The following is a 24,960-nucleotide window of genomic DNA, read 5'->3' on the forward strand; positions in this document are numbered from 1 at the left end:
ATCCAGACTCTGTGAATTTTCCATTTTTATGTGGCTTATTTTTCTTTACTCCTTTTAGTCTATGACTATCTGTACTCTGTCTCCTTAAAGACTTTACCCTCTTTTTTAAGCATTAACTTTATTTTATGACTCTCTATACCCTTTTCCTTCTCCCAAGCCTATCCAACACTGTGACCCATTTAGAGGTCTTTCATATCTGAATCTGTCCTATTGTGACTCTGTAATTCTTTACTGTCCAGGATCACTTCTTAAAATGCTAAGCGCTTCTTAAAAACTTAAGTTGTGTCATTGCTCAGGTAATACGTCAGTGCCTGCTTGCCCCATCCAGTCCTGCATGGCTGAGCTGCTCGAGTCTCTGAACCACGCACATGCCCCAACTTCCAGGCACACAGCCAGTCTAAGTTGCCATCAAGCAAGCCGGAGCAATCTGCTCACAAATCCCATCCAAATACTCTATCTGCCAAAAGAGTTAGTGGTCATGCTGGTGGCACAGCACTGAAAGTAGGCATTTCAAAACCTCCACTTTTTTCCTGCTGTAGCTGCTGAGTCAGGAAAATGTTTCTGCGGCACACCACCAGCAAACAGCAAAAAGCTGTGTTAAACTCTCTCTCTCTCTTTCCCTCTCTCTCTCTCTCTATATATATGTGTGTGTGTGTGTGTGTGTGTGTGTGTGTGTGTGTGTGTGTGTGTGTAGTTTAGAATTCCCTTTTCAAGCCCTCACAGGTTTTATGTGGATCCAATTGACCACATTGGAGCACCAATTGTTTCAACGCAGGGGAGCCCTGTGTTTGTCCCAGCTGCCTGGCTATCTTATACCCAAAATAATCACACAGAAACTGTATTCATTAAAACACTACTTGGCCCATTAGCTCTAGTTTCTTATTGACTAAGTCTCACATCTTGATTTAACCCATTTCTATTAATGTGTATATCACCACATGGCAGTGGCTTCCCGAGAAAGATTCAGCATGTCTGACTCTGGCAGCTCCATGGTGGCTCTCTCTGACTCTGCTCTTCTTCCCAGCATTCAGTTCTGTCTTCTCCGCCTACCTAAGTTCTGCCCTATCAGGCCCAAAGCAGTTTCTGTATTCATTAGCCAATGAAAGCAACACATGAATAGAAGAACCTCCTATACCAAGTATCTGTTTGTGATTCTTCACTAAACCATTTGTTCTCATATTTTTGCCAGTTTTCTTCTGATTAAACTCTTGATTTCTTTGATGCATGGTAGAAAGTATATCCAGGGCTCAGAGGTTAAGAGCACTGTTCTTCCAGAGGACCCAGGTTCCATTCCCTGCAGTTCACAACTGTCTGTAACTCCAGTTCTAGGGGTTCTAATGCTTTCTCATCTTCAGGGGCACTAGACATGCACATGGTACACAGACATATATGCAGGCAAAACACTCATGCATAGTAAATAAAAATAATAAATAATAATTAAAAAAGAAAGTATATCTAAACAACTATGAAAAAATACTTTGTTTTTCATAGAGTATGTTTCTTTTTTATTATGTTTATCTATTGGGGGAGTGCAGGTTAGAGGACATACTTGCGAGAGTTGGTTCTCTTCTTCTGCCATATGGGTCACAGGGATTGAACTCCTGTGATGGGTCTTGATGAGAGGTAAGGTGTTGGAGCATGTTCATATGTACTCGTAACACTATGACTTACAACATGGGTTAGAGAACACAGGATTTTGAAAAATATTACTTCCAAGAAAAGGCTTATCTGAATTTTCTTTTTTTGAGATAAAGTTTCTAAAGTTTCTTCGATAGCCTCGGCTGTCCTGGAACTCACTCTATAAACCAAAATGTTCTCAAACTCACAGAGATCTACTTGCTTCTGCCTTCCAAGTGCTGAGATTAAAAGTTTGTACTACAGCTGCCCAGCTGCATATGTGAATTTTTAAAACTTAATATTTCAGAAGTAGTTAGTCCACTACTACTACTAGTTAGGAATGTGTGAATTAGATGGTTCAGCAGCAGCAGTGCGGTGTTTAACACAATTGTTCAGTCTAAATAGCAGGCATGTTCTTGCCTGTGACTTCTACCCTTCCCAGTGAATGATATCTTTAAATGCAAAAGCACAAAATTTGAAGTAGGATAAGGAACCCTGGAGGGTTTTATGGAGATGGCTCACCTGATAAAGTGCTTGTCTCACAAGCATAAAAACCAAGCTTCATATCTCAGCACTAACACAAAAGCTGGCCAGCCATGGCATCTACCTGTATCCCAGCACTTGAGAAGCAGAGATTTGATCCCCAGGGCAAGCTGGCTTTCTAGAGTGCCCTTCTGGGAAGCTCCATGTCCATTGAGAGACCCTGCCTCAATTTGAAAACAGTTTTTACTATAGAGAGCAATCAAGGGAGACACCCAACACCAACTTCAGGCCTCTGCAGGCACTCACATACACACAAGAACTAAATCTGTCATGGCTGTAGCTCGGTGCTAAGGTGATTACCTACTATGTACAACCCCAGCATAGTAAAAAGAAAAAACTCCTTTTGTGTGTTGGGAACACCTGTTATATTACCTGTCATCATTTCCTTTTCTTTTTTTTTCTTTTTTTATTATATAATTTTACAAATTTTCACCTCCTCTCTTCCTCCCATTTTCTTTCCCCTCCCCCATCCCCCCTCCCCCTCCCTCTCCAGTCCAAGGTGCAGTCAGGGTTCCCTACCCTGTGAGCAGTCCAAGTTCCTCCCCCATCCATCCAGGTCTAGGAAGGTGAGGATCCAAACAGACTAGGTTCCCACAAAGCTAGTACATGCAGTAGAATCAAAACCTAGTGCCATTGTCCTTGGATTCTCAGTCAGCCCTCATTGTCCGCCACGTTCAGAGAGTCTGCTTTGATTACATGTTCCATCAGTCCCCATCCAGTTGGCCTTGGTGAGCTCCCATTAGATTAGTCCCATTGTCTTGGTGAATGGATGCACCCCTCACGGTCCTGACTTCCTTGCTCATGTTCTCCCTCCTTCTGCTCCTCATTTGGACCTTGGGAGCTCAGTCCAGTGCTCCAATGTAGGGCTCTGTATCTTCATCCGACACCAGATGAACGTTTTATGGTGATATGCAAGATAATCATCAGTGTGGCTATAGTTCAGGCCCCCTGTCCTCAGCTGCTCAAGGAGCAAGCTGGGGACATCTCCTTGGACACCTGAGAATCCCTCTAGAGTCAAGTCTCTTGCCTACCTTCAAATGGCTCCCTTAATTAAGATATATACTTCCCTGATTCCATATCCACTCTTCCTCCATCCCAACTGTCCGATTTCCCCAAGCTCTCCCCATCCTCCCCTTCTCACTTCTCTCTCCCCATCTCCCCTTTTTCCCATCCTACCCCCACCCCCAAGCTCTCAATTTTTGCCTGGCAATCGTGTCTACTTCCAATATTCAGGAGGATAACTACATGTTTTTCTTTGGGTTCACCTTCCTATCTATCTTCTCTAGGATCATGAATTATAGGCTCAATATCCTTTATTTATGGCTAGAATCCACTAATGAGTACCATATTCATCTTTTTGGGTCTGGGTTACCTCACTCAGGATGGTAGTACTCTAATGCATATATATTCCACACTTTCTTTATTCATTCTTCCATTAAGGGGCATCTAGGTTGTTTCCAGGATTTGGCTATTACAAATAATACTGCTATGAACATAGTTGAACAAATGCTTTTGTAGTATGATGGGGCATCTCTTGGGTATATTCCCAGGAGTGGTATTGTTGGATCCTGGGGTAGGTTGATCCCGAATTTCCTGAGAAACCGCCACACTGATTTCCAAAGTGGTTGCACAAGTTTGCATCCCAACCAGCAATGGATGAGTGTACCCCTTACCCCACAACCTCTCCAGCAAAGGCTATCATTGGTGTTTTTGATTTTAGCCATTCTGACAGGTGTAAGATGGTATCTCAAAGTTGTTTTGATTTGCATTTCCGATTGCTAAGGAGGTTGAGCATGACCTTAAGTGTCTTTTGGCCATTTGAACTTCTTCCGTTGAGAATTCTCTGTCCAGATCAGTACCCCGTTTTTTGGGTTAATTAGCATTTTAAAGTCTTTCTTGAGTTCTTTATATATTTTGGAGATCAGACCTTTGTCTGTTGCAGGGTTGGTGAAGATCTCCCAATCAGAAGATTGCCTTTTTGTCTTATTGACAGTGTCCTTTGCATTACAGAAGCTTCTCAGTTTTAGGAGGTCCCATTTATTCAATGTTGCCCTTATTGCCTGTGCTACTGGGGTTATACGTAGGAAATGGTCTCCTGTGCCTATATGTTGTAGACTCTTTCCCACTTTCTCTTCTATCAGGTTCAGTGTGTTCAGATTGATATTGAGGTCTTTAATCCATCTGGACTTGAGTTTTGTGCATGGTGATAGATAAGGATCTATTTTCATTCTTCTACAGGTTGACATCTAGTTCTGCCAGCACCATTTGTTAAAGATGCTTTCTTTCTTCCATTGTATACTTTTAGCTCCTTTGTCAAAAATCAGGTGTTCATAGGTTTGTGAGTTAATATCCGGGTTTTCTATTCAATTCCATTGGTCGACTTCTCTGTTTCTATGCCAGTACCAGCTGTTTTCATTACTGTAGCTCTGTAATAGAGTTTGAAGTCAGGAATGGTAATGCCTCCAGAAGTTACTTTATTGTATGGGATTGTTTTGGCTATCCTGGGTTTTTTTGTTTTTCCATATAAAGTTGATTATTGTTCTCTCAAGGTCCGTGAAGAATTTTGTTGGGATTTTAATGGGGATTGCATTGAATTTATAGATTGCCTTTGGTAGAATTGCCATTTTTACTATGTTGATCCTACCCATCCAAGAGCATGGGAGGTCTCTCCATTTTCTGGTGTCCTCTTCAATTTCTTTCTTCAAAGACTTAAAGTTCTTGTCATATAGATCTTTCACTTCCTTGGTTAGAGTTACCCCAAGATACTTTATGCTATTTGTGGCTATCGTAAAAGGTGAAGTTTCTCTGAATTCTCTCTCTGCTTCTCTGTCCTTTGTGTATAGGACGGCTACAGATTTTTTTGAGTTGATCTTGTAATCTGCCACTTCACTGTAGTTATTTATCAACTGTAGGAGTTCTTTAGTAGAGGTTTGGGAGTCACTCATGTACACTATCATATCATCTGCAAATAACGAAAGTTTGACTTCTTCCTTTCTGATTCGAATCCCCTTGATCTCCTGATGTTGTCTTATTGCTAGAACTTCAAGAACTATGTTGAAGAGATATGGTGAGAGTGGACAGCCTTGTCTTGTTCCTGATTTTAGTGGAATAGCTTTGAGTTTCTCTCCATTTAATTTGATATTAGCTGTTGACTTGCTATATATTGCTTTTATTATATTTAGGAATGATCCTTGTATCCCTAACCTCTCCAAAACCTTTATCATAAAGGGGTGTTGAACTTTGTCAAATGCTTTCTCTGCATCTAATGAAATGATCATATGGTTTTTTTCCTTTCAGTTTATTTATATGATGGATTACATTGATAGATTTTCGTATGTTGAACCAGCCCTGCATTTCTGGGATGAAGCCTAATTGATCATAATGGATACTTTTTTAAATGTATTCTTGGATTCTGTTTGCCAGAATTTTATTGAGAATTTTTGCATCGATGTTCATGAGTGAGATTGGTCTGTAATTCTCTTTCTTGGTTGGGTCTTTGTGTGGTTTTGGAATCAGGGTGACTGTAGCTTCGTAAAGAGAGTTTGGCAATGACTCTTCTGTATCTATTATGTGAAACACATTAAGGAGAATAGGTATTAGCTCTTCTTGGAAGTTCTGATAAAATTCTGCATTAAAACCATCAGGTCCTGGGCTTTTTTTGGTTGGGAGGTTTTTATGACAGCTTCTATTTCCTCACGACTTATAGGTCTGTTTAAATTGTTCGCCTGGTCTTGATTTAATTTTGGTAAGTGGTACTTATCTAAAAACAAATCTAGTTCTTTTACATTTTCCAACTTTGTGGCATATAAGCTATTGTAGTAAGACCTAATGATTCTCTGAATTTCCTCTGTGTCTGTTGTTATGTCCTCCTTTTCATTTCTGATCTTGTTAATTTGCATGTTTTCTCTCTGCCTTTTGATTAATTTGAATAAAGGTTTGTCAATCTTGTTGACTTTCTCAAAGAACCAGCTCTTTGTTTCATTGATTCTTTGGATTGTTTTCTGTGTTTCTATTTTGTTGATTTCAGCCCTCAGTTTGATTATTTCCAATCTTCTATTCCTCCTGGGTGTGTCTACTTCTTTTTTTCTAGAACTTTCAGCTGTGTTGTTAAGTCTCTAATGTGAGCTTTCTCCGTCTTTTTAATGTGGGCACTTAGATCTATGAACTTTCCTCTTAGCACTGCTTTCATAGTGTCCCATAGGTTTGGGTATGTTGTGTCTTTATTTTCATTGAATTCAAGGAAGACTTTAATTTCTTTATTTCTTCCCTGACCCAGGGGTGGTTCAGTAATTGACTGTTCAATTTCCAAGAGTTTATAGGCTTTCTGGGGGTAGAATTATTGTTAAATTCTAACTTTATTCCATGGTGATCCGATAAGACACAGGTGGTTACTAATATTTTTTTGTATCTGTGGAAGTTTGCTTTGTTACCGAGTATGTGGTCAATTTTCGAGAAAGTTTCATGAGCTGCAGAGAAGGTATATTCTTTCCTATTTGGGTGGAATGTTCTATAGATGTCTGTTAAGTCCATTTGATTCATAACCTCCATTAATTCTCTTATTTCTCTGTTAGGTTTTTGTCTGATTGATGTATTCATTGGTGAGAGAGGAGTGTTTTTATTGGTCTTTTTATTGTGTCCCAGATTTCCTGAATGTTTTGTGATGAGAATTTGTTGGATTTGCTGTTTTCTTTGATCAGTGTATTTATCTTCTCTATGGTATCTTCAGAATCTGAGATTCTTCTATCTCTTGTATTCTGTTGGTTATGCTTGTTTCTGTAGTCTCTATTAGTTTACCTAGATTTTCCATATCTAGCCAGCCCTCGGTTTGTGTTTTCTTCCTTGCCTCCATTTCTGTTTTCAATTCTTGAACTGTTTCCATTATCTGTTTGTTTTTCCTTGGTTTCCTAGGATATCATTTATGGATTTACTCAATTCTTCAAACTTTTTGTTATTCTCATCCATTTCTTTAAGGGAGTTTTTCACCTCCTGTTTAAGGGACTCTATCACTTTCAAAAAGTCAGTTTTTTCTACTTCTTCTTGATTAAGGTGTTCAAGTCCTCCTGTTGTAAGTTCACTGGGTTCTGGTACTTTCATGTTGTTTTTCAAATTGTTGGAGGAATTTTTGCATTGGTGCTTGCCCATCTCTTCCTCTGACTACTCCCCTATGGATCTTCTTTTACAGGATCAGGTCTCCTTTCTGGCCAAGGAGCTTGCAGACAAAAGGCCTACCTTGCTGCAGGCAGACTATTGAAACAAAGGAACTCCCACCCACCTGGTCTCGCTCACTAAGTTCCCAGAGCTCAAACAGGCTGAGCTGGGGGATTTTATGGCCCCGAAGAAGGGAGGACAAAGGGAGGGGTTTTCTGGGTGCCAGGTGGGATGGGATAGGAAGAGAGAGGCAGTAGCCAGGGAGAGCAGCCCCTGCAGGAAGACCAGGAAGTATAGGGGGTTGAGGAATGTCTGTGCTCTGTCTCCCAGGCTGCTGCTGCGGGTCAGGCACTCACTCACCCCACTGATGGATCTTCTGGTAGAGAATCAGGTCTCCTTGCTGGTCAGGGAGCTTACAGATAAAGGGCCTACCTTGCTGCAGGCAGGCTATTGAAACAAAGGAACTCCCACCCCAGCCTGGTTGTGCTCACTAAGCTGTCCCAGCCCATCATTTCCTTTTCACATACTTCCTCAAAACACTACTTATGAGGAAATAGACAGTCACAGCATTCCTTTTTTTCTCATTTTTTTATTAAAAATTTCCGTCTTCTCCCCTCCTCCTCCCCCCCTTTCCCTCCCCTTCCTTCCACCCATACCCCCACTCCGCCCCTCTCCAAGACAAAGAGCCATCAGGGTTCCCTTCACTATGTTAAGTCCAAGGTCCTCCCAGTTCCCCCTAAGTCCAGGAAGGTGAGCAACCAAACTGACAAGGCTCACAGTGAGCCCGTCCATGCTGTAGAGTTCATGCTCATCGCCGTTGTCCTTGGTTTCTCAGTCAGCCTCCACCCTCAGCCACATTCAGAGAGTCCGGTTTGGTCCCCTGTTCCATCAGTCCCATTCCAACTGGACTTGGTGGTCTCCCGTTAGATCTGTCCCACCGTCTCACTGGGTAAACGCGCTCCTCACGGTCCTGACTTCGAAAAAGTTTAGCATTCAGAAGGGTAAATTTTAGTCATAAATTTATGGCCATTAATTAAAACTGCATGATTACATCCCTGATACTTAGAAGGAACATGAATGAAAGTTAACATCCCCCATAGGAAAGAAAGCCCTTCAAAACAAATATTGCCCCTGTGGTCTTGCTGTTGTGCTGGTCAGGTCTTTATTAGATGTGATTCTATGGTGGATGTTGGCTCAAAACAAGGACATGTTCTCAGAGAACATGATATTCTTAAATGAAGTTGAAATGAACTCCTATTTAAAATGAAGTGTAGAAGAGTGTCTGTGGCATACAGCCCACATACAGTTACTGACACAAACAAAGGGGTAGAACCAGTGTCCAAGACAGTGGACTGATGACTGTTACCAGGTAGCTGTGGAGAACTGGAGTGTGCTCTGGACTTCGAGCAGTGCCATCTATTGAGAATGAGAGAAAAGGTTAAAAATCCACTTGGTGTTTAACTGCTGGGTTACTTTTACTAAAGAGCCCAGATGTGTTTGTGCATCTCTCGGGCAACATGGGCTCCAGAATGTTCTGTATAGCCCATTTAGAGGATCCCCACTCTTGTGTCCATAGTGACTGACCCTTTGGTCAGTGCACTAAGAACCCACCGCTTTCTCCCTTAATCTGTCCTCTAGAAAACCTGGAGTGTTTCACAAGGCTTATAGTCTAGTGTTTCCTGAGCTGTTTTGGTTTGGGTAATGGGATGACAGTGTGAAATCACACTGACTGTGCACCATCCCACCCAATGCCTTCATCTCATTGGTACAGATGTTGAGCAGCTCAGAAAAGCAGCTATCGAGATAGATGATAGATGTGGAAGGTCAGAGAAAGTGGAAGGGGGCGGGGTAAGTGCACTTTCCTCATAAAAGCTAAAATGATGATTGTCCACTGACTTCAGGGTTACATTTGATGTGGAACAATGGACACAGAACAAGGACACCAATCAGATGACTGGGCTTGGCAAGTACCTGTGTTTTGAGTCTGTTGCTGATGAGCCAGAAAGGCATTCTTGGTTCCGTCACGTTTGTGTTGTCCCTTGGTTATGCTGTCATCGTTAACTTTGGCAACATAGCAGAGAAATCTCATAAAGAAAGACATGTTAATCCTAGGAAAATGAGGAGAAATAACATTCTTTAACACTCATTATTGTACTGCTTTGTCTCAAACTGTTCTGCCTTTGAACTAATTATCTGTGGAACATTTAAGGAGTGTTTTCCTGCTGTGTAAAATGTTCCTAAAGTCTGAGTAACTTCCTGTGATTATTTTTTCCCATTATGGATTATAATTCTACATTAGTAATATCTCTCTTTTAAAATCAAGTTTAATTGGTGGGGGTGGGGGCCCGGAAGGTATAAGAATGTTGATAGAATGCCAGAGCAGCCTGGAATTATAGGCAGTTGTAAGTCCCCTGCCATGGGTGCTGGGAACCAAACCTGGATCTTCTGCAAGAGCAGTTGAACTCCTAACCACTGAGCCATATCTCCAGTCTCTTTTTTTTATTAAAAATTTCCGCCTCCTCCCCGCCTCCCATTTACCCCCCTCCCCCCTCCACTCCCCCTCCCTCTCCTATCCAGAGAGCAGTAAGGGTTCCCTGCCCTGTGGGAAGTCCAAGTTCCTCCCCCCTCTATCCAGGGCCAGGAAGGTGAGCATCCAAACAGGCCAGCCCCCCCCCCCCACCAAAGCCAGTATGCATAGTAGGATCCAAATCCAGTGTCACTGTCCTTGGCTTCTCAGCAGCCCTCATTGTCCGCCATGTTCAGGGAGTCCGGTTTTATCCCATGCTTTTTCAGTTCCAGTCCAGCTGGCCTTAGTAAGCTCCGAATAGATCAGCCCCACCATCTCAGTGGATGGGTGCACCCCTCGCAGTCCAGACTTCCTTGCTCATGTTTTCCCTCCTTCTGCTCCTCATTTGGACCTTGGGAGCTCAGTGCAGTGTACCAATGTGTGGCTCTGTCTCAATCTCCATCCATCGCCAGATGAAGGTTCCCTCACGGTCCTGACTTTCTTTCTCATGTTTTCCCTCCTTCTGCTCCTCGTCAGGACCTTGGGAGCTCAGTCCAGTGCACCAATGTGGGGCTCTGTCTCTATCTCCATCCATCGCCAGGTGAAGGTTCTATGGTGATATGCAAGTTATTCATTAGTATGGCTATAGGATCTGGCCTTTTCCGGCTCCCTCTCCTCAGCTGCCCACGGAACTAGCTGGGGGCATCTCCCTGGATAGCTGGGAACCCCTCTAGAGTCAAGTCTCTTAATAATCCTAAGATGGCTCCCTTAATCAGGATATATGCTTCCCTGCTCCCATATCCACCCTTCCTATATCCCAAGCATCCCATTCCCCCAAGCTCTCCCCATCCTCCCCTTCACGCTTTTCTCTCCCCATCTCCCCTTACCCCACCCCACCCCACCCCCAAGTTCCCAATTTTTGCCCGGCAATCTTGTCTACTTCCAATATCCAGGAGGATAACTATATGTTTTTCTTTGGTTTCACCTTCTTATTGTCTTCTCAAGGATCATGAATTATAGGCTCTTATAGATGCACAGACTGAGACAGAAACATGTCAAAACTCTGGACCCTAAACTTAGATGGAGTCCAGTGACATTTTCCTTTAAAATATATTAATGATTGGAGGATTATTTACACCCCACATGAAAATCCTGGTATTTGCTTTATAGGGTAGCTGTAGCAAATTACAGCAGATTTTATGATCAAATGGGAGAGGTTTATCTTTTCAAATCCAAAATCAAGGTGCCCCCTGGGCTACCTTCCTATAAAGGCTCTGAAGCCTTGCTTGCCGCAGCTTCTGGTGTCTCCAGGCATCCCTTCACTTAGAGCAATGTCACAGGCTCTGTCTGTATACATGGCTTTCCCTATGTGTCTCTTGTGTTTCCCTTTTCTGTCTCGTATAAAGTCACTCTCATGAGATTCAGGGTCTGCCCTAATCTAGTATAATCCCATCATTCTCTTTAACTGTCTGCAAAAACCATCTTTCCAAGTAAGCTCCCATTTTGATGCTCCGGTGGTAAGGACATGCTGTTTAGCTTGCTTCAGCCCTGTGTTGAAACTGCAATGGCACTTAAGTGCTGTTCTAACTTGTAGTTAGTAAATTCCCTTGGCCAAATACCCTTAAATTAGTCAGACTTTCCGTGACTGTGACAAAATACCTGTCAACCAGGAAGGAAAGATTGATTTGGGCTCAGAGTTTCAGAAGTTTTAGTCCAAGATCAGATGGATGGAATCATGGGAGACTGAGAAAAGGCAGAATACCAAACTGACAGTGGCTTGTGGGAGCAGCCACCTTAGCACATTAGCAGGGCTTCCTCCCGATAATCCTTTTATTCTCTCTGGGACCCAGCCTGTTGCCACCCACATTCATGAGATTTTTTTTGTTGTTTTTGTTTTTGTTTTTCCAAGACACGGTTTCTCCGTAGCTTTGGTGCCTGTCCTGGAACTAGCTCCTGTAGACCAGGCTGGCCTCGAACTCACAGAGATCCACCTGCCTCTGCCTCCTGAGTGCTGGGATTAAAGGTGTGCGCCACCACCGCCTGGCTCATGACAGATCTTTCTTCCTAAGGGGGTCTTTACTATATCCTAGGTGTCCCTCAATGCAGTCATGTTGTTAATTAAGACTCACTATTATAACCCTATGAGAAAAAAAATGCTGTGACATTGAGTGCTACTGTGTTTTGAGTTTTAACGTGACCCATTCTGTTATCCATGTAAGGCAACCATTCAGCTGTGTCTCCGGTGTGAAGCTCCGGTATCAGCTTCATTTGGATCATTCAGTTGAGCCTTCACCATACCTTGACAAAGAAAATGTGGAGGGTTAAAGATGCTTTCTTTCCTTGGGAGAGAGGAAGAAAGCAATAATTAATAAACAGACTGGGCGGAGGCCTTCAAGCCCATTCTATCATACAGTTCTTGGTTCTCTAAGTCAATGTATTCTAGATCAGTGTTTCTCAACCTTCCTAATGTTGCAACCCTATAATACAGTTCCTAATGTTGTGCTGACCCCCAAGCACAAAATTATTTTTGTTGCTACTTCATAACTGCAATTTTGGTCCTGTTATGATTCGTAATGTAAATATCTGTGTTTCCGGTGGTCTTGGGTGACCCCCGTAAAAAGGTCTTTTGACCTCATGGGTCACAACTCACAGATTGAGAACTGTTGTTCATAGTATTTTCAGATACTAACGGATCATAAGTACACAGCCTGTTGGTCAGAGAGTGTTTGATTTTGAACTAAATTTTTGAGTCTAAGATATAGCTTAGTTGGTAACGTTCTTGCCTGTTCTGCCCACAGCCTGCAGTTCCATCCTCAGCTCTGTCTAAACCAGGCGTGCTGGCACTCAACTATAATCCCACACCTCAGAGGTGCAGACCGTAAGACAAGAAGTTTGGAGTCAGTCACCTTGGCTACATTGCGAGTCTGGGCTAAGCCACTATCCCAATGCTTGTTAAACACTGTCCCACCAGGCAATCTAAAGCTTACTTCAGAGTTCTGCCAGAAGAACCAGAGGTGACTGATTCCAGGACTGGGGGAGGGGGAGTAAAAGAGGGGTGAGCCCAGGGAAAAGACAGTCCCTGGCTGGGCTTCCACCCAAGCTCCCATATCTAAAACACAGGGATCTCTATAGCAATAAGAAGCAGACAGAGAGCTGCCATGTGCTCTTTCCCTGATTCAGTTTTTTAATTTTTGTTCTTCCAGCAGAAGTGAGGTCAGAGGTGAAATGGCCATTTCCCCTGGCTAATCGGGGCCCAGTTCATTCACCATCATGTTCCTCTCCCAGAACTCAGGTTTGGGGTATAGAGTGTACATACCTCTGAGGACTGAGCAGCAATGCTAATGATTTAAACTTGGGAGAAAGACCCAAGTTTTTGAAGCAAATACTTGGTGACCTCCAATTCATTTGTGCATTAGGCCAGTTTTGTGCATCTTCCAGTAAAGATCAATATGCATCTCTTTTCTGTGGCTTCATGGGCTTTTGCCTTATTATATATTACTTCCACATGGGACAATAAACTGCAGATGTTCTAAGACAACAGTGGCCAAATGAGTATGTGTGGACATAGCCCTTTTTATTTATGTATGTATATGTGTGTATGTCTGTGTGCGTGTCAAATGTGTGGGGGTGCTCTCAGAGCAGCAGACCCTTTGAAGCTTGAGTTCCAGGTAAGTGTGAGCTGCCCAACTTGGGTACAGGAATGAAATGTGGGTCCTCTGCAACAGCATTACACACGCCACAGGGTCTCCTTAGGCAGTTCTGGCTGTCCTGGACTAACAACGGAGACCAGTCTGGTCTAGAACTCACAGCTGTCCACCTGCTTCCTCCTTGGGAGGGCTAGCATGTTGAAAGGCTTGTGCCATCAGGCCTGGCGATATCTATTCTTCATAGTGGTTCCAGGTTTGTAAAACTCCTTGCCAACTCCAAGGTGTTAGTTATAAAGAACTAGATTTACAAGGGTGACGGCGAATAGCTATATAAATGTCTTCCCTTCACACTTGATTAGCTCAGTGCCGGCTTCCCTTCCAGATACTAGGAGAGGCTGATTTATGCCATTGTTTTATTCCCCTACAGCCATCTTGACTCCTTATCTCCAGGCGTTCCTCTTGGTAACAATAGCAGCTACAGATAATGTGCTTTCTGCTATCAATTTCCCTCCTGACAGCACCACTAGCACAGTCCGCGTGAGCTGGATTTTACCATTTTACCTTCTGCAGCATTGCTTCGTTGACAATTTTATGTGGCTATTTACACAGGAATAAAGATTATACTATTGGGACTTGTGGTTTAAACAAAAGTAGAAAGGGGGAAACAAATTGAATAAATGCTTACTTTACAGGAACTTACTAAATTGCCAGACTCGCAGGTTTCACCCGGGCTAAGCTGTGAATTGACAAGTGAAACCCCACACCTAGAAAAGCAGATGGCTTAGGTAGCAGGTTCATTGTGTGGCAGGTGCAGAGGGGTCACCCCACATACATACCTCCTTTGTGGTCGTAAGAACTGCTTCTTGGCTTGAGTTGATGGCTCTGTGTGAAGCACTTAAAATGTCATACAAGTGTGAGGACCAGAGTTGGGACTTCAGCACCAGCAATAGCAGATGTACATGACAGTCCGCCTGCTATCCCAGCGTTTGAAAAGAGACACGGTCCAAGGAGCAAGCTGGCTAAACAGACTAGTTGCATCAGGGAACTCTGGGTCCAAGGGACTGAGTCTGCCTCCGTCTATCCAGTGGATAGGAATTCTCGTGGGGGAACATTACATGAAAGCACACAAGGACTGCCTGCCATGCATGGCCCAGCAGATGGCCAGCGAAAGCCACGTGTTTTCATTTCCTCTTGTATTGTTAAGGTCCGCTACAGAGGACTGGTGGATTGGAATGATGGGTTTCTTGGCGGCATTTTGCCATTTCTGTCAGCAGCTAGTGGCCCCTAAGAAGTGAGCAGCGAGCTTCATGACTACTAATAGATAACGAGAATCTGTAGGTCATGCCACAGGATCTGAAAATTACCTCAGTGGTCCAGCAGGGTTCAAATTTACCATTGGAAAAGACACCAGAAGGAGCTTAGGGGCCACAGGCGGCGTATGAGTTATGGCTGCACCTGAGTTGTGCCAGTGGCGGCAGGGACTCGTCAGGTCCTCTCCTGCATGTACATATGTTTTATGGCCATGGTCTTATCCATCCCCAGGGCGACAGCAGCAACTAGAAGCGGAGCGCCTGGACGACTATGTAAATGCCGACCATGGGCTGTACTACAACCACCACCGGTCCACAGAGCCTCCCTCGGAGAAGCCTGGGGAGCGGCGTCAAGCCGAGATGAAGCGCTTGTATGGGGATAGTGCTCCCAAGATCATGGCCATGGAGGCTGCTGTGCAGATGAGCTTTGACAAGTATTGTGACAAAAAGCAGCCAAAATACTGGCCTGTCATTCCTCTGAAGTTCTGAGTCGTGGGCACAGGGACCTTGGGGAAAGCCTCCTGAACACAGTTCCTCGCCTTTCCCTCTGGATGTGTTCTTTTCATTTCTCCTGGACATTTTTCAGAGAAAGAGGCTATATACCAACACAGTGGATACGATCTGTCAGCCACTTAGAGTTCTGTCAGCAGGAGGTACACTGTTGCCAACACAAGAAATGTCCCCTTTACATAAAGTGATAATCATGTATATTATACTGGCTCTTGATTAATCCCCTAATAGAGTTCAGTTCATGGACATTTTTGCCTAGAGATACAATGATTTGCATTTATGATTTTCTGCTTTAAGCCTTCCTGGATTCTAAGCCTTCCTGGATGCCACAAAAGCCTTAAGCCACGTCATTCTTTTTTTTTTTTTTTTTTTTTTTTTGAGACCAGTTCTCATATAAGCCAAGTTAGCCTCAAACTCTTAAATCCTCTTCCTTCCACTTCCCAAATGCCCAAATGCTAGCTTACAGATGTGCACCCCATTCTGGGCTCTAATCCACATGTTCTCACTGACTGTAACCCTTTGGATCCCTCTGAAAATGATACAAGAGTACAGCAGGAAAAATGCCACTTGTTATTCAGCGAGGTGTCAGCCTGCATCCTCTCTAAAAGGCCTGAGAGCAATGCTCTGGGCTTGGCAAGCCATGTGCTCTGTCTCCTAACTGCCTAACCCTGACTTTACAGCGTCAAAACAGCCATGGATACTGAGTAAAGAAATGAACTTGACTGTGTTCCAATAAAACTTTATTTGTAAAATACAGGCCATGGACTGGATCTGATCTACAACTGCTGCTATAACAGAGTGAAAATCACCCATCTGACATTCTTATTTTGTTTTCTGTCCAGACCTTGGATGTCAAACAGAATTGATAGCAAGGAACAGTAATTCCCCAGTCTGGTCACTTTTGCAGCCTCTTGTCAGAATGCACAGTTGAGCCCTTACTGCATATGGTAAATACCAATTTGCTAAGCAACTACATCTGTGAGACGGAAACCTAAACATTGACGGCACAGTCCATTTATAGAAGCCAGCTACTTTTTAAGTAAGTTATTAACAGTGCATTGCTGGGGTGAGCCTGTGTTGACCTGAGAAGATTAGCACATCCATCAAAGGTAGGTGAAAAGATTTCGTATCGATATGTTTCTCCCGAGGAGCACATTTAGCTTCCATTCAGTCGCTGCCCTGAGACAAACATTCCTTTCAGCAGCCCCGGGTGTTTGTTTGTTCCATGTTCTCATTTTATTACTGGCATTGCGGTTTGTGCTTAGGTCCTGTAGACAAAAATCAGAATTCACTTGCCCGCAAGGTCACACAATGACTAAAATTCTCAGTGTTCGATCTTTCTCCCTTTTCTTAGAAACTCGAACACCTAAATGATAATACGAATGTGACTCACGCACAAACAAGCCACTTAGTGTCTCAGCAGGAGGTGCTTGCCTGAGAGCACAGCTTTCTCTACCTGCCTCAGAGATGCTGCCAGGCCTTTCCCCACTACTGGCTTTGTTACCTTCCTCTCTTGGTGCTGCTCTTTCTCTTTGAAATGTGTGTCAGTGCTTTCCCTTTGCTGCTGTTGGGAAGACCATTGAGCAGTACCTACAAGACACAGTGCTGGCCACACAGTAAAAAGTGAGTGTTTATGATACACATTCCCTCTTTTGAAAATGCCATAAAATATCAAGGCGGGATCCAGAATATAAAACTTCCAAATACAGAGAATTCCTTCCCTGTCCACTTTTGCTTCTGGATACCTCATGCCCACCTTTAATTTGTTCCTAGGACCATTTGTGGTAGACTATACCTATTGCTGATGCATTTCTCAGCAAATGGTTATTGAATAGATTGAGTATCCCATCCAATTAGCTGCACCGTAGTCCTTTCCCTTAGGGAACTTGCATTCCAGGCAGGGACACAAGCGTGCACTATGTTAATTGCTGTGTGTCTGTACTGCTAGAGGCATCTGTAAAAGCAGAAGAGAGAGCGTAGGGCAACGCAGTGGTAATATTTGTACCATAGTAAACTATGCCCATGTTCAGAGAATTGGGAACAAGGGGGAAGACTTAAGGTGAAAAGAAGAGGGTCAAGTCAGATATTTTGAAACAATATCCTCTGGCACAATGACTAATACCTGAAGTTATGTCAAAGTTGAAGAAACAATTGCTTTGTACAGGTTAGCATAAGGGGTTCCATTTTGATGCTGACAGCTTTAGTTGTTTGTGCTCGCAGCAAGCTCCCAAACTGACACCATCCTAGAGCCTACTAAGAGTGGTTTCATTAGATCAAGAGATGATCTTATTATATAGGGAAGTCCAAGGGATTTAAGAACTCCATACCATGAAAATCAAAAGCCAAGCATTAGAATGAATATTCTCCTAGAGCCGCTTTCTACCATAGTTTCAGGAGTTCATTTGGGAACCAGGTGCAGAGGCTACTACGTATTGTATATCTTATCACAAGGCCAGATATGTAACTCAGTTGTGCGATTGCTTGCCTAGCATGCATGAAGCCCTAGGTCCCATCCCCAACGCTCCATAAACAAGGTGTGGTAATGTGCACCTGTAACCCCAGCACTGGGGAGGTAGAGGTAAAGGCAGAAGGGTCAGGAGTTCAAGGTCATCCTCAGTTGCTTAATGAGTGTGAAACAAGCCTAGGCTATATGAAACCTTGTCTCAAAGAACAAAAACAAAACCAGTAAATCTTACCGCAATGTGAAAGCATATAGTGTATTAACAAGCCTATTATGGATTACCCCACTGCTAATCAGAACCATAGTAATTAAAATAGAAAAACATTTCACACCTTTCAGGTAGGCAAATGTATGGCCGGGCAGTAGAAAGTCGGGAACTCCCACCAAGGAGTATAGAACCATCTCTTACTGCTATGATGAAACACCATGACCAAAAGCAAGGGGAGAAGGTTTACTTAGCTTACTTTGTTCATCACTGAAGGAAGACGTCAGGACACGAACTCGAGACCTGGGGCTAGAAGCTGATGCAGATGCCACGGATTGCTGCTTACTGACTTCTTCCACACGACTTGGTCAGCCTGCTTTCTTGTAGAACCCAGGACCAGCGTCTCAGGGTTGGTACCACCTACCATGGGCTGGGGCTGGGCCCTCCCCCATCAATCACTAATTTTAAAAATGCCCTACAGCGGGGCAATGGTGACACGTGGCTTTAATCCCAGCACTTGAGAGGCAGGTGAAGGTGGATCTTTGTGAGTTTAAGGTTAACCTGGTCTACAGAGCAAACTTCCAGAACAGCCAAGGCTACACAGAAACCGTGTCTTAAAAAACGAAAGGGGGGGGGGAGGGAGGGAGGGAGAGAGAGAGAGGGGGGGGGGGGAATGGGCTCCAGCTTTTCCTGCAGCTTATCTTTGGTGTTCATTTTTTTAATAATTGCAGCTCCCTCTTCTCTGGTGACTAAAGCTTGTGTTGACATAAAACTAGCCAGCATGGTCAGTTAGGATTTTTTTAATTTCATATTTAATTTGTGGGGATTTGTAGCTAGGTTTCATGTGGCCCAGTCTGACACCAAATTTGCTCTGGATCCAAGGATGACCTTAAACTCTTGGTCCTCATGCCTCCATCTCCCATCTCCCTTACATCCAGATCAGTTTTCAACCCTGAGATTAGAGAGATGTTTATGCTCTGTAACAGCCAAAAGTCTCTGCATAAAGATGGCCTGCAGGACTTTAGCTCCAAGTGGGGAAGGACCAGAGTGCTAAAAGCCATTTAGGAATGCTCTAGTGAAAACTTCTTAAATTCTGTTGTCCAGAAGGATCAGGAGAACTAGGAGTGGTGAATCCCAGTACTGGGGAGGCAGAGACAAGTGGATCTCAGACTTTAAGACTCACCTGGTCTACATAGTGAGTTCCAGGATAGCCATGGCAGTGTAGAAAGACCCTGTCTTGAAAACCAATAAAATAATGATAATGATAATAGAAAAATTGAGCATGAGATAATAATAATAATAAGAGAGTGGGAAGTAGATCGACCTGGAGAGGGCTAGCCCTAGGCACTGAAGGGAAAAACCCAGGTCTTGGAGGTGTTGACACAGATCTCCGAGATGGTATGGTAGTACTTCCTTGTCTGAGGCACTTGTCCAGTTCCTTTACATGGCAATGGGGGACTTGACTGATGAAGTGAACGATCTTATGAAGGGAGGGAGGATCCTGTATTCTCACATTGTGATTCATCATTCCAGGATCTTTATGATTGCGAAAGCATGTGGGTTGGACTGAACAGCGGAACATCAGAAGCAGAAGTCTAAGACATGACTAGAAAGAGCGAAGGACAGCCGCCTGCAGTCTCCAGAAATTAGACGTCAAGAAAATGGATTCTCCCCCAAGAGCTTCTCGAAGAAATGAAACTTTTCATATGCCTCGATGTTAGCCCTGTGAGACTCCGTGCAGACTTCTGCCCTCGGGAAGCGTAAGAGGATCTATCTGTGGCTTAAGTCATTGCATTTGCGGCAATCTAGCAGAAGGGACAAACAGGAAATTGATATAGGAAGTGGATGATTGATTGGTGACGCTGTGTACTGAGCAATTCATGTGCACTACATGATTGGTGATGCTGTGTACTGAGCAATTCATGTGCACTACATGATTGGTGATGCTGTGTACTGAGCAATTCATGTGCACTACATGATTCGATCCTAGCACACCTCTGGAAGCCAATTCGTTATTGCCCAAATCGAGAAATGAACTCAGAGGAAGTGGCCCCAAGCCGGCAAATGAGCCACATCAGGAGGGAAGATTGATCTGGGCTTTGAGTCTCTCTGAGCTCTGGGTTACACTTGCCATCTGCAGGTGAACAAAAAGATTTGAGGGAGCCCGAGCTTTCTGACATGGGAGACTGAGTCTCCACTGCCTGGGGTTGCAGAGTGGTTTGGATGGGCATTTGGTGAAAAAGAAAAAGAGAAGTCTGAGGTCAAGGCAGAAACTCACCCACAGTGGATTTCGTGCAAGTAGAATAAACCATTTAGGATGACTATAAAGACCGAGAAGAAAGAGGGCCAACTGGGTAACATAAGAAAACTCAGTACTGGGAAGATAAGTGTCTGGAACAGAAACCTCAAAACTGTTAAATCAATTTTAAAAAGCAAGATGGAACACACACACACAAACACGTGCGTGTGCTTGCGCTGAATTATTCCATTGATATGAAATGTTCAGAGAAGGCAAATCCACTGAGATAGAAAATGAGTTAGTGTTTGCCAGGAACTGGAAATTGGGTAATACTCGTGCTGGCAGGGTCCTGAAGCAGTGATGGACCCACATGGTGAAACACCGTGAATGTACATGAGACCTAGCTAAGCTGGGTTTAGAGTGGACTTGCATGATCTAATCCATTCAGACTCCTAACCGCCTCTTTAAGGTTCCAATATCTCTTAATATCTCATAGGAAGGATTAATTTCCAAATGAATTGCAGAGGAGACAAGTCGCATTTGAACTGGAGCAGGTTTTCCGTGTTACACTTTGGACTTTATGAGCAGCTGCTAAGCCTTCACAAAGGCCCGAACTGAACTAACCCATTTCCCACAATGATCTGCTTGAAAGCAATAACAGCACTGAGAATCAATGGGACCTACAGTGAAAGTGGCAGTGAAACAGGGGACAGAAGATAGATGTGAGAGATGGAGAAGAAATGACAACTCCATCTTTCTAGGTGTTTCAGCCACTCAACCCGTCAGAAATCTTGTTGGCTCTGCCTACATCTCCTATCACACCCCTGCCTCTCTCCCTGCCTTAGTTACTGTTCTATTACTCTGAGGGAACACCATGATCAAGAATTTTATTAAAGGAAGCATTTCATTGGGGGATTGCTTACAGTTTCACATTGCTAGTCCATGATCATCCTGGCGGGGAGGGAAGCACCAGGTAGGCAGCCATGGTGCTGGTTATGTAGCTGAGAGCTCACATCTGATTCACAAACTGTAGACAGAGAGTGAGCAAAATTGGGCCTGATGTGAGCTCCTCAATCCTTAAAGCCTACCCCAGTGACTCACCTCCTCCAACAAGACTCTACCTTCTAATCCTTCCCAAACAGCGGCACTAACTGGGGAACCAAGTCTTCAAGCATATGAGCTTTGGGGGACCATTCTCATTCAAACCTGCATACTATCCAAATGCTACTGTCTGTTTCAAATCGAGACTTTTTCAATAGCTCCCTACCCACCCTTGCTTTCTCATAATCTCTTCTACACAAAACTCTGATTTGGTTGGAATGTAAAATATCCCGCATCGGCTCATGTGTTTGGACCTCTGGTCCCTAGGTCGTGATGCTCTTTTGGTGGGTTGTGGTACATGTGGAACGTGGAGCCAACCTAATGGAGGTAGCTCAGTAGGGGTAGACTTGTAGGCTATACCTTTTCTGACCCAACCCAAGTTCTCAGCTTCCTGGGCTGGTTACCATGTCAGGGACTCTGTCCAGCTTCCTGCCACCGTGTTGCTGCTCTGCCATGCCTTTCATATCATGATGGACTGTGACCCTTTGAAGCCAAGAGCCAAAGTAACCTTTTCTTCCCTTCCGTTGTTTCTGTCAGGTATTTTGGTCTCGGTGGTGAGAAAAGGTAGCTAACAGAGCCTCTAGATGAAGTCCACTCAAATCATTTCCCCCACACCTCTACCATACCCAAATGTCACTTAGAGAAACTAGACAATGGGTCCCAGAACAAAAGAGAAATTAACTCTCATGTTCTATAACACAGTAAGTTGGCTACAGTCTATAAGTTTATGATGTAGTTCAACATAGCTGGAAAAAAATATGAACATTTCCGACCCATAAAAATGATAAATATTTGAGAACATAGAAATACAGTTATCCCAAATCAGTCAGTAATACTTACACATATACTGAACTATTATGTTATACCCCTTCAATACTTAACAGATATGATGTGTCAAAAATAAAACATACTTTAGAACCAAATTAGGATAGCTCGCCAGGTAAAGCAGGGACCCAAGCTCCATTCATGTGTGGAACCCATGGAAAAAGCTGAATGTGGAGTAATTCCACTTATGCAGCAAGCTGAGAGGCAGAAACAGGAAAATCACCCAGAAGCTAGTGGGGCAACTAGCCTGGAGTATGCAGTGTGGAAGAAACATGGAGGGAGAAGGGCATCTTTTCCTCACGCATGCCACCACATGGCAGGCGAGGGAGATGGGACCAGCTCTCCCAGTCTCCTACCCTCGCCCGTGCCCCCATCCCCTGCAAACAGGGTCAGCTCTATTGTGCTGCCCAGGCAAGATGTAAAACCTGCTCTCCCGAGTGCTTCAGCCTGTGAGGGACGGGACCAGTTCTCCCAAGTCTTGCAGCCTTTGAGAGGCGGGGCCAAGTCTGTACAGCCCTGTCTTCTCAGCCTCCAGTGTCATCAGGAGCCATGCACATCAACACAGACTGGCTGCAATAGGGCCATGAACTTATTGTCCACAGCAGCATCCCAGGCCCAGACATCACCTTGGCCCAAGGTGGTAATTAAGCCACCCACCTCAGCTTGTTCCTCACCATTTTCACCTCCAGATACGCCTCTGTCCACAGGGCTCAAACCATTCTCTCTTTCCCATAGCACACCATAGTTCACCATAATAGTGCCCAAGGGCCCAGTGCCACAAGGGGGGCCTGTCTTTTCTCCTTGGAGCCCAGGATGGACCACCCCACCTGCTCGTGGGTCTCCTTGTCCAGCTCAGTACGTCACAGTACTAGGTAGTCTACCGACTTCTTAACCCCTGTGGAGAAATGAAAAGAGCAAGTCTCCAAAGCAGCCCACATTGCTCTCAGACTCACTATGTAGTTAAGAATGATTCGGAACTTCTCATCTTCCTACCTCTGCCTCCTGACTACTGGAATTACAGATACTGAGGCTTGAACTAGACTCCAGAGCTTCGTGTGTGCTAGGCAAGCCCTCTACCAACTGAGCTACATCCTATGCCTGGCCACCTGACTCTTAAATTACGTGCATGGATATCTGTCATTTGTTTAATATTAACTGCTAGAGGATAAGAAAACCACAGACCCACCCCACCCCTGTCTACCCCATTCCTGAGTAAAGACCTCCATTTCTAAAAGAAGCTAGAAAAGAAAGAATGGAAAGCCAATTGCTCCTTCTGGACTTGATCCATCAAGAGTGCAGGCACCAAGTGCCCTGAAACCAACTAGGCGGCTTAGGGCCCAGCATCTGCTCCAAGTCTTCCTCATCCAGTAAAACCATAGGAAGGGAGGAAAGAGCGGCTCCCTCCTTAGTGCTGTGAGCACACATTTCTAGTCCTTTCCCCACATGCCATACTGTGCTACTTGGGAGTAGATGAGTCACATGAATTGCTTTGGCCAATGAGATACAAATAGAAGTCATTATAAACTGGTGCTCCAACTTCCTTTATGTTCTCTTCCCTGGGTCTCAGAAACACCAGGACTAGATGATGTGAGGTCCAGGCTAATGACCTTCATCAGGCTGTGAGTGAGGATACAAAAAAAAAAAAGGTTTAGTTCTTAGAAAATTTCAAGTCAATCCCACCAAACAACATTGGTGTTCATGACTGCTGCATGAAAGGATCGTGGAAATGGCGGAGGTGATTTTGAAGAAGCCACAGAGTTACTAAAAACCCACAGCAGGGCCAGCTGTTCTAAACACAGGCCATAACTCAAATGTAGAAGGTGTCAACTCCTGCAGAAGGGCTGTGAGTGATACATAGACACCTCCTCCATGTGTGGCTAAGTGTGGAAAGGAGGAAAGGTAGAGCATGTGTAACTTGGTCTCCTCTCACCTATAGTGCCCACTGTTCGCCATTATCTAGAACAGACATCTGTGACTTGTGCACTCACCTGACTTACGTAGACCTAGGTGTATTTACTCTTGCAAACGCATTGAGAATAAATGCAATATGCAAACGTATAGTCATTAGCATGCCATGTTAGAAACATAAATGGACAAGATTTTGTCTTTCCCCAATGTTGGAATTTATTGACTAACAATACTTCATTTATTTATATTTATTTATGTATTTACTTATTTATTATGGTGATTGGTTGACAAATCACCAAGTCCTTGTTTTCTTGATACTGGCCATTTTATTCCAATCTTAATTTCACACACACACACACACACACACACACACACACACACACCTTGGGTGGGACATGTTTATGGGGCCACTGACATCAGTGTTAGGTGTCTTCCTTTTTATGGTGCCTAGGCGTTGTGACCTTTCCTCAGTCTGGTGTGTCAAATTCTTGGGCCTGGTTATCCTGATGTGATTTGAATATGCTCATGTCTTCCTATAGTTCCAGTGTGCTTGATGAAGTCCTTCGGACAGCACTTTTTCTACTTTTAGGAATGTTATTTATCAGCCTGTGCCTTGTGGGTGGTGTAGGATAGATGGTGTTTTTTTATAGGTGCCCCAAGTTGGAAAATCATCCTCCATCCTCAAATGCAATCTCCCAAAGCAAGGCACAGCCTGAAACCCCACTGTTTTCCACAATATAGAGTAACGTAGAGCAGGGCAGAGCCTGATCTCAATAGCCCTTGTCATCCTCACTGACCAGTCAAGGAAATGGGAAAAGGTAGGAGGAGTACACGTGATGCAGTCTTATTTAGCTGAGCAAGATGGTAAATGTTTATAATTCCTGCTATTGGGAGGTGAAGGTATAAATAAGCTCAGAAGTTCAAGGAGCTACCCAGGGAT

The 24,960-nt window shown here is 44.0% G+C and overlaps 1 protein-coding gene across 1 annotated transcript in view; it reads left to right on the forward strand.

Annotated features, from left to right (window-relative positions):
• Gemin8 (gem nuclear organelle associated protein 8) overlaps positions 1–23,766 on the forward strand; it is a 41,275-nt gene extending 17,509 nt beyond the window's left edge. Inside the window, exons 4-6 of the mRNA XM_038316835.1 lie at positions 15,004–16,390; positions 18,224–18,356; positions 19,481–23,766. Coding sequence (XP_038172763.1) covers positions 15,004–15,260 — 257 coding nt within the window. The 3' untranslated portion in view covers positions 15,261–16,390; positions 18,224–18,356; positions 19,481–23,766. The remainder of the gene's footprint in view (positions 1–15,003; positions 16,391–18,223; positions 18,357–19,480) is intronic.
• The last annotated feature ends 1,194 nt before the right edge of the window (positions 23,767–24,960 follow it).

The sequence above is a fragment of the Arvicola amphibius genome, chromosome X (assembly GCF_903992535.2).
Source record: "Arvicola amphibius chromosome X, mArvAmp1.2, whole genome shotgun sequence".
NCBI lineage: Eukaryota > Metazoa > Chordata > Mammalia > Rodentia > Cricetidae > Arvicola > Arvicola amphibius.